This window comes from Acanthopagrus latus, chromosome 24 (genome assembly GCF_904848185.1).
Source record: "Acanthopagrus latus isolate v.2019 chromosome 24, fAcaLat1.1, whole genome shotgun sequence".
NCBI lineage: Eukaryota > Metazoa > Chordata > Actinopteri > Spariformes > Sparidae > Acanthopagrus > Acanthopagrus latus.
In genome coordinates this window covers 5,027,046-5,041,374 of record NC_051062.1, presented here as the reverse complement: position 1 = coordinate 5,041,374, position 14,329 = coordinate 5,027,046, and the positions used below count along the sequence as shown (strand labels likewise).

The 14,329-nt window shown below is 44.0% G+C and overlaps 1 protein-coding gene across 4 annotated transcripts in view; it reads right to left on the bottom strand.

Annotated features, from left to right (window-relative positions):
• LOC119015521 (E3 ubiquitin-protein ligase Midline-1-like) overlaps nt 1–14,329 on the bottom strand; it is a 65,396-nt gene that overhangs the window by 25,472 nt on the left and 25,595 nt on the right. For all 4 annotated transcript variants that reach the window (XM_037091583.1, XM_037091584.1, XM_037091586.1 and 1 more), the window contains one exon: nt 989–1,782. In XM_037091583.1, the coding sequence (XP_036947478.1) occupies nt 989–1,714 (726 nt within the window). In that variant the 5' untranslated portion in view covers nt 1,715–1,782. The remainder of the gene's footprint in view (nt 1–988; nt 1,783–14,329) is intronic.

Sequence of the window (14,329 nt, the reverse complement as noted above, 5' to 3'; positions counted from 1 at the left end):
TGTTAGGTGTTACATAACTGGCGCCAAGGGACACAAGTGTACATATTACCCTTTGCCAGCCAACTTACAGCGTCTCCTTTGTAAACTTTGTATTGATTTTTTTTTTTAATTCTTGAGACCACTTTTAAAAGGCATGACCTTGCTCCAAAAGTATCCTCATTGATTGGCTGACCCTATGTCCACTAAGAGCCACGAATGAGTCTGCTCGAAAATAGATTTTGGTCACGCGGAATACGACTCAGCCTGATGAGCCCCCAAACTTCACAGAGGTACAACTCCGAACAGTGGAGCCGCCCATTAAGGAGAGCGCTGCATCATTCGAGGGCAGATTACTCGATGATGAGAGGAGCAGCATCCGGTGGACGTCCTGAGAAACAATTCATTCCGCTTGAGCTCCGGTGTAACACACAAAAACACCACGTGCGCACTCTGACGCCGCCTCTGTGGCCATTACCGGCACACTCTAATAGCCACGCTCAATTAAGCACACCTACACCCGGCAGGCAATTGGCACTTGTTAACCTGCAACCTCGCTGAAGACGCCATGCCTCGTCGGTAATGACACCCGGCGTATTCACTCCATGTGCATGCCTCTGAATAACCCTCCTGGCACACTTGCATGGTGTAGTGATTATGCTAATTGCTTAATTATTCAACGGAGATAATAAGTCAGCGTGAGATGATACAATCGCACTTGATAATTGAGTTAGATACCTGGGTAAGGATAATGGGGACATTTCCTACAGCGGGGCGGCATAAAATTAATGTTTAAAATTCATTACATGTGTTAGATAAATAATGGAGGGGATCTGTAACCTTGACACATCGGTCGTTAAGGGCTTCGGGTTAATTAGAGCGCAGTTTGGGATAAAAATTGACGTATTACCAAAAAAAAAAAATCATTCACACAAGCAAATATAAAGGAAATAGCAGAAAGTGATAAGAGAAATTAATGGTGCACTGTGTAGTTTTGGCAATGTGTGCCTACCTTGAGTTTTTCATAGCGGTCGCTCAGTGCCGCCACCTGGTGGTCTCTGTGCCTTCCGACCAGTTTGCACAGCGAGCAGATGAGCTGGTCATCAGTGACACAGTACATGTTCACCTTCTCCTCGTCATGCTCCAGGCACTGGAGCCCTCTGAGGTGGCAGTCCGGCATGGGCTCGATGAGCCGGTGGCCCGTGAACGGCTTCTTGTTGGGGTGAGTCGCCCGGAGGCACTCCTCACAGTACGACACCTCGCACGTCACGCAAGTCTTGACGGCGTCCTGCGGCGGGTCCTGCTCGCAGAACTGGCACTGGACCGGCTCGGGAGGCGTACCTGGGCTGGACATGGCGGCACTGACAGGGACCAGCGCCAATCGGTTGCTCCCTTCCTCGCCGGGAGAGTTGGGCCCGCTGTGGGGCGCAGGCAGCGGCAGGGGTAGAGGCAGCCCTGCTGAGGATGAGGCCCGCTGAACTCTATCGATAATATTCTGTAAGGTCACGTTTCTCTTAAGTCCCTCTAATCCACGCTCAGGACTCAGGGAAATGACATATCTACAGGTGGGGCACTGGAAGGCGCCGATGCTCTGAACGGATTCGTTGGTCGCGCAGTGGGAGATAAGGATGCGGTGGGCGCAGCCGAAGCACAGGCTGTGGGCGCAGGGGAGCAGCAGCGGGTCTTCAAAGAGCTCCAGGCAGATTGGGCAGGTCAGCTCTGACTCCAGAGTGTCCATCCTGCTCAGAGGAGGCCAGGCGGGACCAGGCGCAGCGTCAGCGAAATCCGGAAGAGCCGCTCAGCCGTCTGTAGGCCGCAGACAGAGAGATAGATGGAGGGAGGCACAAAGGGAGGGAGAGAAAAGGGGGGAAAAAAGCAGAGGGATTTGTGAATAAATGGTGTGAAACGGCTTATTTCTTACTGCTTTCTTGGGAGGGCTTATATCTAAATGGAGCAAACCGCTGAGTGGACTTAAAGAATGGCAGAGTGTTAAGTGGTCTGCGAAAATTGATGCCTCCAAAGACTAGACAAACTTTAAAAAGTTCAATCTGTTTCACCATCTGACATTTAGATCTTTAAAAACCGGCCAGACACAGACACAATGCACAGTACTGAACGCAATATCTTCACCAAAAGCAGCAAATCTATTAAACAAACATGATTCAAGATCCAAAGTACAAACTGTCATCCTTTGTCTTTAGGTTCGGCAACAAGAACACCATCGGAGGAAGACAATAAATCTTTTCAACGCCCACAGTGAAACAGAAAGAAATTACAAGGAAGATAAAAGCTATTGACAGCCCAGAGGATGTGGAAGACGAGCTGCGCCGAAGGCCAAACATGCAGCTCCTCTTCAATTACCCAGTGGCTTTTCATTTCAACCACATGTTACAAGCATGCTGCCGACCCACTTTTGCCCTCTCATCATTCTAATTGTCGCTGGCTCTGCGGTTGCTAACTGCTGCTTCAGTTCAGACCAAGCTCGGATTGACAAGATTGATGTTTTTCGCGGCAGATTCTGAAACCTCAAAGTCCTGGAGAGTCCTATTAGCTCTACTGCATAGTACATTTACTGACTAAAAGCAACATCATATTACTTATCTCCATCATAGTGACAGCTTCAAAATCATGTTGATGGTACTGTATCATTAATAGGCTGAATGGCATCTCTGTGTCAGCCCATTCATACTATATACTGGATCCATGTCACTATATGTATAGTTTATATATAAACTTTTTATTTTATTATTATCTTCAGAATGTCCATCTACTCATTGTGTGGCAGAGATTTCCGCTGAAGTGCTAATGACCTAACCCTGTCCAAAAGCTCCCGTGCTAACATTTCAACACTTCCCCCAGTTCTCCAGGCTCCCAGTCTTGACCGCTAGCTGCACAGCTAACTGAGCTAACTAGCTAACGGAACCCTACAGCAAGCAGCAGTTAGCGGTTAGCTTGCGATGTGCTGCCCCCTATTTGTTTGAAGGCTGCCAATTCTTACAATTGCACTAATTGCTCTCTGTTATGGATTGAACTACATGTGAGCATTGAAATAACTGTTAACTAGTGCTCTTTAATGGCGTGTCCTCAGTGTTGCTGACTGTGATTCATTCTTGTGCAGAGCCTGGCTAAAAGTTTTTTTTTTTTTTTTTTCATGACAGCAAAGAACTGTCTAGCACGTTGTCAAAACCAAATTGAAACTCGATAATTTATGTCAAGCTCGAAGAAACAACACTTTTAATTGACTAGTCTGAACACTCAGCGCAGGTGTGGCCGACACGTGGTGCGGCGGCGGCGGTGGCGGCTGCACAGCTGCGGCTAATTGGTAATTAGCATGTGCTCGTCTGTTTATCCCTGCAGAGGAGCTGGAGCCTGATTTCCGTCTGACCCTGCGTGCTGCCAGTGTGACTCCCGGTTAAACAAAGGAGGAGAAGTGGCGGCTGCTGGTTGTCTGGTTTGAGTCGTGACAGCGAGCCTGTCAATCAGCTGTGGAGGAGTTCTGCACCGAAATGACACCGAATTTAAACGCACACGCTCACACAGGTGACTTTAAAGGGGCGCTGTGTAGTCTTGGAGAAGGAATTCAAACTGAGAAATGTTTATTTTTTTTCCCATAAAGAGAGTGTGTTTAGGCGTAAATGATTAGTCAATGAAGAACCTTCTAAACTTCTTCCACAAAACTACATAGAGCACCTTTAATTTCCAACAACATCCAGCAATTTAGTATGTTTTTGTTGAATTGTTTCTTTAATTAAAAAATCTGTCTGGAAATATAAAAACTGAGTGCGGAGGCGCCATTTAGCTCGGGTAGTAGAGTGGGTGGCCCCGGCATTGAATCCCGGCCAGGGGCCCTTTGCTGCGTGTCCCTCCCCTTCTCTCTCATCCTGTTTCCTATCTATCTCCAGCTCTTCTATCAATAAAGCCGAAAAAAGGCCAAAAAAATATAATAAAAAAATAAATAAATAAAAAAAAAAAAAACTGAGCACGATAAAGACGTCAGTAAACTGATAAAAAACTGCGGCTGGGATCTTGATTACCTCGCTCTCAATCGGTTTCATCAGCCCGTCCGAAAGTTAACTTCGGCTGTGCTTTTTCTTTGTTCCTTTCTTTCTTTATGATTTCTCAGCTACTGCCAAAAGAAAAAAGCCAAGAAAAAAACTTTCTGAGATTAGATGAACAACAAGCCCTTGAGGAAAATGGATCAGTGCAGAGAAAACCTTAGATAAGACCGGCGCGAGTGGAATCCATTCAACGAAAAAAAAAAAAATGTATTGAAATGAAGTTTTTTGTGCGGATCCATTGAAGTGCAATCTAAAGATTAGCAATCTAATTAATGCTGATTCTAGCAAAGACCTCGGCGAGTCACAATAACGGCGATGGCAAAGGACGTAATGCTTCCTGAGTTGAATGCGTGCAGGGCCGAGGCAGGAGAGACATCCACTCTAAACCCCTCAGTGCAGCAGATGTCACTGTTTACTGGGCTTAAAGGCCTGTGTGCATCTGAGTGGACCACCACGCTTGCACCCTCTCTCTCCCATTTGTCCGTGCCTATATATGGTTTCCCTTCATCCTCTGAAAAAAAAAAAAAAAGACAGAAAAGAGGGGGGAGATAAACTAAGTTGGACTTGATATCTGAGGCCAGATAGGATGAATTTGCACAGAGGGAGGAGGAAGGAGGGAATGCCGTGCGTAAATGACATTTCTGGGTTTAGGACCGAAAATTCTAAACTTACGAGAGTCAAGCAATTTTGATCTCATATTTCAAAAGAAGGAATTCAAAGCCTGATTTCAAATGCAGCAACTATGGGAGGATATAAAGCTGAGAGAGAAGAGGGACAGGAATTGCGTGGGTAGCCGGTTCAGCAATCACACGCTTCGAATGAAATGAAAGTGTCGCCGTGTTTGAAGGGACTTTAAACGCGACAAATCCTCAGAAATGCACACAAACAGTCAACGTTTTTTTAATGCTTGTGTGCGCCCCTCCATGTCCCTCCACATCGACACACACACACACACATTGGAACACACACAGCGGTTTCCTTCAGAGCCTCCCTCAGGTGTTTGTGTTTGAGAGATATCTTGTCGGTGAAGGCTGAGGCTTGTTGATAGTCTGGTAAAACTCGGAGAACATGTGTTGAATTCAGTAACTCACGATGCTCTTGGACCTTTGGTCAGTTTGCCGAACAAATCGCCCATATGTCCAACGTGAAGCGACTTTAAATCCCAGTTATCAGCTTGATTTGCTATGACAGCCAATTGCAGGAGGCCAGACATTGAAATATGTGATTTGTCTGCCAACAAGAAAGAATTTGGTGTCTCTATTCTCATTTTATCCTTTACAGCACTTCATATCCACCATCATTATAAATCTGAAAGGGGCACTAAGTACTTTGGAGAATAATTTAAATTCAGAGTTTTAGCATTTATAATATTAATGAGTTCATAATACAAATTCAGAATTATCTTTATACATATATATATTATATGTTATATAATAAACAAGCTGCTCTCAGAGGAAAATAAGGTTTGAAGTTAGAAAGGTGGCAGGGTCCGCCAATTATAAACAAAGTCAGTGTGTTTATTCAATTTACACAGTCATGAATACAAAAAAGAGTTTGTTTATTAAGTTTGTCTTCCCTAAAACTACATCCTGCCCCTTTGAACCCACAGCTAATCAACTGTAGCTGTTGTTAGCTTGTTAGCTTAGTTAGCCTTGCGACAAGGCTCTGCAGTCCTGAGCTTGCACTTGCACTGTACTACCAGACGGTTGCATATTGAGGTACAAGGTGGTACTCGACAGGAAAGGACGGCGCTAGCTGGCTAACATGCTAACTTCAGATATATCTTGATAGATGTCTTTGACATCACATCAAAACGGTAATTTCTTCACATTCGGCTGATAACATGAGTTAAAAATATATGTAAAAACCCAGTAGTGCTTATACTGCCATCAAAGGCCCAACAGCCCCCTTTAATCCAATAGAACCTAATTCGATACAAAATTGCATAGCCTTATAACTATATATTTTTAATCTTGCTTAACCATAATTTATGTTTATGATCAGCATCACATTGTATTCATTCACAGATAACAGGCTCCTCAATATGCCTGATTATTTTGATCAAGATCAGTGCAATATTCCTTGAGAAATGAACAGAAATGTCGAACAATGTCCCATCTCGCAAGATTCCTTGTATCCATAGCAGCACCAAAAGTTAATAGGGTCTATTCTGGGCCAGGAGCCATCCTCCATCCAAGTTTTGTGGAAATTCATGCAGCAGTTTTGGTACAAGCCTGGTAACAAACCAACCAACAAATGGACAAGGGTGAAAACATAAACTCACAGGTGGAGGTGAGTGTTTCTGTTTTGTTTTTTTTGCAGGCATCATCGCTGACAACAACTGAATGAGGCTGTGACTTTTTCTTTGAGATGATAAACGCTCTCCAGTTCTAGACCTTTCACTCGTTCATGTGTCTACTGCTGATCACAAACTGAACATTCAGTGCACACCCTTCTCACAAACGACGGTTGCATAAGCATTTCAAACTCGGCTGTATCTTGTCTGGCACCTGCGTATTATTTTGTGTGTCTCATCATGCGTGAGATAAACAAAAAAGGGGGAAAAGTGTCTCCGTAGCACCACTAGAGCTCCGTCTAACTCAGCGGGGAAGCGTTTAGGCTGTGCGTGATTAATCACCAGGAACAAATCTTTCAGACTTCTTACTCATTTTGTGCCCTGGCGCTCAAGAATGCAGATGTGTGGGCAAACAACACATGGACACAAAAAGTCAGGGCTGGGAAGCTGACAAATGGAATTAAATGGTCCTTAAAGCTGTGCTAATCGATACTTTACACAAACAACAGATCATGGGGGCTTTGTATAATGTTAAAAGGGTTGAATTATCCTCCCAACTTTGCAGTTCCCACTCAGATTAATCAGCTGAAGAGCTTTTTAATTCATTCGATAGAAGGTCCAGATGAAAAAACACAGCTGAAGGAGGGCGAGTATTGGACTTCCATTTGTTGGTGCGCCATGCACACGACTCCAAATGAATGCTAATGATGCTTTGTAAACAGGCAACTGCTGGCATTGTGGGTTTTTTTTTTTTTTTAAGTTTGTTTTGCTGCCGCCTTGTTGCCAGAAATCAATTAATGCAGCTTTAAGTGTGATGAAACTGATATGAACGTGCTCGGTAAATGCTGGTTTAGTATTGCACCCGCGCCGCGGCTAAAGTTAATGTCGCTCAGTGGGGAAACCGGAGTTAAATTACAACAGGTTTAATAAGGCTATAATCTTACATAACACATGGCAGCACCCCATTCTAACTTCCTGCTCCAGAGTGTGCCTCATTTATGCTTTCAGCCCACTGATCCCAGTTGGTCAATGTCCAAAGCTGGATCACGCGTGCCGAACACTGGATGGCAGGTTTGAGTCATAAAAAGTCCAGGGGAATTTTCATGTAGTCCACAAACAGCATTTTTTACAGAGGCAGAGAAAAAAAGTTCAGAGCCGGGGAAAGTTCGACACTGATGGAGCTCTGACAGGGTGCCCGCTCGACAGCGAGGGAAGCCTAAGGTAAAAGAGAATAAATTTGCCATCGCAAAAAAAAAAAACCTAAATCTGCGCCAGAAAAAATACAGACACACAGTTGGGCAGACCCGAATCGGCAGGTGAGACAGGCTGAAGTGCCTCTCAGCACACTATAGGTGACACTGTTGAACCGCGCATGGTTAGAAAACAGAAGGAGGATGGATGAGTGTTATTGAGGGGGAAGAGGAGCACAGCCAGTCAGAGGGGGAAGAGAGAAGAGGAACGCGAGGGGGAGAAAAAAGGGCATTCAGGCTGGAAGGGCAGATCTGGTGAAAAATCCGAGCCGAGTTGTTTATTTTTCCCACCATCGCCGCGCGCTTCATGACTGTCAGAGCTGCCAGCGTGTGTGAGGAAAGGCTGCTGGCACCACTGAGGCGTCAGTACCAATGCTCTTCAGTGGGGGGCAATACAAAGCTGAATGAGAGAGTGAGAGAGTCCTCCACTCTCTCACTCCTCCTCCTCCCTCTTCCCCCTGCAGCATGAGAGATATGAATGCTTCTTACAGAGCAGAGGAACAGATTCCATGTTCTCTCTGTCCACGTTCTTTGAGTTTTGTCTATTTTCTTGTCATGCGCTAAATAAAAAGCGCGGACACCGAAAGTATATCCGCGGTGGTCGGGCATTTCATTTCATTACAAAATTACAGGTTATTTTGTGGATCGGTCTCGGAGCAAAATATGTTTGCCTTCTCTCCCCGAGCTTGGTAAAAATCTACTCCAAGAAATGTTCCCTCTCTGGAGTGCAACTCTGGTTTTTCATAATCACCCAGGCAAAAGGAATCAACATAGCTGGAGGACGTTTATCTAAAAAGTACATGTCCATTCTAAATTTAATCTCCCTAACACTCCAAACAAAACATGTCCTCGTCTATCTCTATATATATTATTCCGTTAGCTTATTTCTCCTTCCCTCCTTCATTTTACAGTCCTCCAATGCATCCAGTTACATTTTAATTGGTGTTATGCAGCATGAAAGTAAATCAGAGCCATGCTGATATAGCTTGGTTGAAAGCTGCTCAGTCAGTCCAACTGGCTAGAAAGTATGATTGTCAAGGTCAAAGGTCACATCATTACCTATATTCAATAGTTTGTTCATTCACAACAGCCATATCTACTGTGTAGTATATCCCCCCCCCTTTCCTGTTCTTTAGGAAAGAGTTTACACTCCAGCAGCACACACCAGTCTTCACCAAGACAGCCGAAATTACTTTTTTTCCCTCAGTTTCTTAACATGACATCATGTATGGGCACATCAGATGCCTATTACAGGGGTCTTGCTTTCCAAATAGTCGGCCTGAAACTTAAAAGAACCAGACAAGGTGGAAAAGTATACGGCGGGCTGGGTCGTCAGTGCGCTCCTGAGGATGTAATTGAGGACTGTCTGCACCTACTCATTTTGAAAGAGCTTGTGGAGGAGGTATGTATGTGGTCCTGCTCCGCTGCAGTCCAGCCAAAAAGTCAAATTATCTACAGCCTCATTTAAGTCAGGCTGACTTTCACAGTGTGTTAAGTAAGATCTGAAACCAATTACACAAAAGGAAATCTAAAGAAAACCTGACATGAGGAACCCTGAGATCTATTTGTGAGCCTGTCGCCCACTCTGAGTTTTTTTCCTGATCGCTTCTCGCCACTTTTACACGGACTAAATTGGGCAGTGTCTTTTTGAAGAGCACAAAATGGAGCAATAAGTCTCTCTGCTTGTAGTTGAAAGAAAAAACCCAGAGAAAGACACTTGATATTTGCTTCACTGTAAAAGACATGAGTCTCTGAAACAGCCAAAATCCCTGTAACCACACATAGATAACAGCCTAACATACAAGTACGTTACATTTCGGTACGGAAGCCAAGAACGGACATTGTTGAAATTATTATTATTATCTTTTTTTATATACATTATCTTGAGATTACAAGTGAAGTACTTCATTTTCTTGAAATAAAACGCTCATGTTCTCCGTTTAACCGCTTAATTTGTCTTGTTAATTAGAGCAGACAAAAGGTGGATTTCATGAGATAACGAGATCATTTATCCAAACAAAAAATAGCAAAAAAAGTGTACTTTCTTACTTTTCTTATTACATCTCAATGACAGAGCTTTGATTTTTTTAATTTAAAAAATAAGCAACATAAAAAAATATAAATAAATTGCATAATAAATTACAATATATAAATATAATGTATATTGTCTTATTACATAAAAAATAAAACCATAATTGCTAATCTTAATAAGAGCATTTCAAAATTCCAAGTTTGGCAGTTCTTGGCCTCCGTACATCAGAGCTTCTGTGTCAGAGATGCTCCAGCTTTCATTTTCTTCCTCTCTGTCTGTTCCTGACAGTTTCTCTGCTCCACCCGTCTCCCGTTACCAGATTGTGTTACAGAAGTCCAAAATGCTACGTTTCTATTTTAAGAGGGGGAACAAAGGTCGCTGCCCTGATGCCACTCTAAGCTTTACGTGGCATTTTTATTCCTAAACAAAACCTTCTAAAAACCCCTGATCCATGAATATCAGCGGACGACCTTTTAAAATGAAAAAAATCACTTAACATCTTGAACAATGTCCATCGGAAAACATATCTTAAACCCGCTTCCAACTTTCGATCTCTCTTCCTGTTTATATTTGGGCTGACTCCCCAACATCAGCCCGCGCCCGACTGCTGAATCTTTCATTGGCTGCGGGGGGGCCGAGGAGGTCGCGGGGCTCTCCCGCTCCACTCATAGTTTAGGCTGTTAAAATTTTCATGGGGGCTCTCTCTGTCCATTTTCTTAAAAACCGATCCAACAAGAGCCCGAGCCAGAGAGCGTGTTTATGAGATGGGAAAAGAATGTTTCTCCGTGATGCATGGCGCTCCTCGTAATGCTGATGTGCTCTCGATAATTGTTAATAATTCCGGGTTCCAGCCACAATTCTTTTTCTCCCAGCCTTTTAGCAATAAAAAAGCCCTCTTAATCTGCTTTGGGGCTGGTGGGGGGGAGTTTTATTTCACCGCCACTTTAGCTTTTTAGCAAAATGAATATTTCAGCTAGGCCATTACTTGACAAACTGCGCTACCCCCTTTGTGGCTCCCAGTAAAATGATGTGACACAAAACCCACCCTAAAAGATCTTTACGATAAGCAAGCGGACGCAATCTAACCCCCACCCACGCCGCTTCTCCCTCCCAAAACACACATTCTGAGTGGGTGGAGGGCTCCATTTGGCGAGTTTGACGTGAGCGGCTGTGGCAGTCGGCGGAGCAAAACCCGAGAAGTAGGTCATCCACATTGACCTGGCTCGCACAATCAGCATCCACTGCGCGCGTGTGAGTGTGTGTGTGTGTGTCACTGTATGAGCATGACTCGCTCTTTAACTCGCAAGGAGGCAGAAAATAGCAAACAGATAGCGCGGCAGAATGTTGGGAAACGCAGCGAAGGAGGGCGAACGCGATGACATCTGACAGGTCTTTTGTTTTTTTTTCTGACAATGCCACATTTTCAGAGCAAAGAGCGCTTGTCTGGTTAACGCTTGTGTGTTTCGAACTGAAATATGTTCCAGATTGAAGGTCAGCGCGACTTAAAGGATCAAATTTGGGCTCAGAAATCTAATCTCTTCGATGCTCCAGGTTTTAAAACGTGCCCACGGACGTCACCTACTTTCACAGCAGGGACGCGGGGAGAAAAGAGCCAAGTCAATTATTCAGATATTTTGGGCGACATACATTATTGACACCTTCTTGTGAATTATGAAAAACAACCTCTACCCTTTTGTGTTCTCCCACCCCCCTCATTGAGAAAATGTCACCCCCCCTCCTCCATTTTTAACAACACCTAAACCTTTTGACACCTTTGTTTACGTCGAAGAATTTTCGACTGCTTATGGGATTTGTATACGGAATAATCCGCTTTCGGAGAGATTAACCCTTGACTGACTTTGTTTTTTTTTTTTTTTTTTTCCCCCCAAGAGCATACTATCCATGCCAAGGTTAAAAAACATCCTTTGTAAATCAGCTGTTTTAAAGGTGCATTCTGTAGTTTTGCTGTTTTTGTTTTAATTTGTTTACATTTGGCGGACCCCGCCACCTCTCCATCTTTAATCCATAGTCCTCTGATTATTCAGTTGTGTGGAAAAAAATAAACATTTCCCAGTTACCTCATTAATATTGTAAACAATTAAACTCTGAGTGTTAAAGTTCCCCTCCAAAAGACACAATGCCCCTTTAAAAGAAGATCGTATCGCTCTCTGTACACTGCAGCCATGAGGAAAGAGTGCTGGTACACTCGCTCCCCCCCCCGCCATGTGGAGCAAAGTCAAAATATTTTTCTACACCATTTCCTTGCTAAATATTTGTCTTGGGCACAGCTTGTGGGAAGTACGTGATAAATCTTGCAAGCGCGGGTGCAGGGAGAAGTTCACTTTATGTGGAGCACGCCGGCTCGCAGGCAGGTGGAGGTGCTGGGAGTCCAATTAGGACGGAGGAGTAAAAAAAAAAAAAAAAAAAGTTGGGGGCTATGAAGATGCCCAGAGCTGAAGCGAAATCCAAACTTCCCTTTTAGACTAATGAAGAAAAAAAAAAAGGAAAAGAAGCTTTAGATGTCAAACTCAAAGGAGAGTGCGATTTTGAAAAATCTCTCTCATCTTCTCTTCTCGTTCCTCCCTCTCATCTTCGTCTCCCTCATCTTCCCGTCATCTCCCCCGTACAGTGGGAGGCTGCATTCGCTGGATTATTAACGAGTTAACAACGCTAAATGTTGCCACACACACATACATGCATATGCACACACAAAGTCTTTGTCTGACTCCAGACACCCTGCCATGTTGATCCCTAATCCGCTTCCGACCACACTAGCTGTGACCAATCACAGCCTTTCATGTTCCGAAGCGGTCAGTCACACCTAACAGGATTGGCTGCTCGTAGTCAGGGATGCCGAGGCTATTAGTGATTATGATACAGGGTGACGTTTGTATTTTTTTTTTCTTATTTGTGTTGGTGCATGTGTGTGGGCGGGCGGGCACGGTCCGTCTGCTCGCGTGACCCAGATCGGGGTACAGTTGCTGCATGCGAAATTAGATGTGATGTTCTAGAGGCCGGAGATGATGAGAGACGAAAACAAGTCTGGTGCTGTCAAGGACATATTTCATCGGAGTGGGTGATCTTTGCACCCGTGAGGCATATACACACACACACACACACAGTGCCAGATACACTGAAAGCTGAACATGCTGCGGCTCCAAGGTTACTCTTCTTTACAGCAAAAATCCCCCTCAAATACTCACCTATCACACACTCACATGTCTTCATTTAATCTCACACTGACAGTGGGAGGAAAATATCACCCTGGGAACGCCGTTCGGGAATGATTGAGCATACCTATATTTCCTGTTCTAAGACACTGCAAAATTTAGTTACCGCCTCCTCCCCATGATTACAATCATTCCACATACAATGACGTTGCCTCAAAATATATGCTCGGGATCCCCTTGGCGGACGTAAAAGTGATTAAGCGGCGGTTTTATTCCCCAAAGTGCTAAATTATCGTTGCAACTTTGATTGGATAATGAAGTGTATTTTTTTTTTTTCCCGCGTGGAAAAGCGGCCCCACAGAGCTGGCAGAGAGCGAGGTAAGCTAGCTTGTGTGTGTGTTAGTAGAGGCACTCGGGGGATAAATCCAAGGCGCGCAGCATCTGTGGGGTTTATACGCCGCAGCTGCGAGGGAGGAATGTGACGAGGCGGATTCGAAGGACGCTCAGGTGTGCATGTAAAAATAGCCTACGTATCAAGCGATCTTTGTGCGGTGTTTGAATCCCTTAAGCCCGGCAGTGAATGAAGGTTTTTCCCATATTTACAACATCTAGTTTTTATTTATTTCATTCCGTTGCAACTGCCTGCTTTTTTTCAGCCCAACCGCCAGAATATCCGTCTCCGAGTGTCCATTGTGTGAGATCCCTGTGCTTATGTTCTGGTTGGGTTTTGCCACCAAAACCGTTTGGTTAGGGCTAGAAAAAGTTCACGATTTGGCTTAAAATACCTGTTTTTATAGCCAAAAAAACCCCATCTGGAAATCGTCCTGAGGTTTCACTCTAACAGATGTTGAAACACAGAACTGAACTGTGGTCACTGGCTTGGCAGCCTCGTCCTCCAGATACGACGGTCAGGTCAAAAAACGTGTGATGTGAACATGATGTGACAGAAATGTCAATATGGTGCGTGACCTATGACGCATAAAGTAAGTTAAAAGTGGACTTAGCATGGACAAAACCTGGTGAAGTGCCCTCCATCACAACTTTCTGTGAGGGTGCCCCCTTTTTTTATACTTCACCCCTGCTCCTCAGTCATCCTGAGTCTGCCACTGATGTTTTAATTTCTAATTTTTTAAAATTCTGGTGGTAAGCGTTTGCTATTTCCCAGGTACTTTATGTTAGACATTTTGTGAAAACATGATGACTTTTGCCGAAAAAATAAATGTAATATTTTGAGTGCAAGAAAATGAAGATTTTATGTCTGAATTTTAAAATGCTGCTTCCAAAAAAGAGAGGAATTTACCACCACGCCAAACACATAAAAACAAAATGCAACCATTGCTGACAAACTGTGTTTACTGATAACAGTTTCAGCCTAATGCAGTGATATCCTTTATACAATCATGCCTTTCACTAAATGGTAAACTTGCCTCATGCCTGTCTGAGTCTTTCGAGGATCCCCTTTTCACACCAATCATGATACTACCACCTGTTTCCAATTAACCAGTTTACCTCCATTTACAGTACAGTATGTATATGTTTTCAAAAAT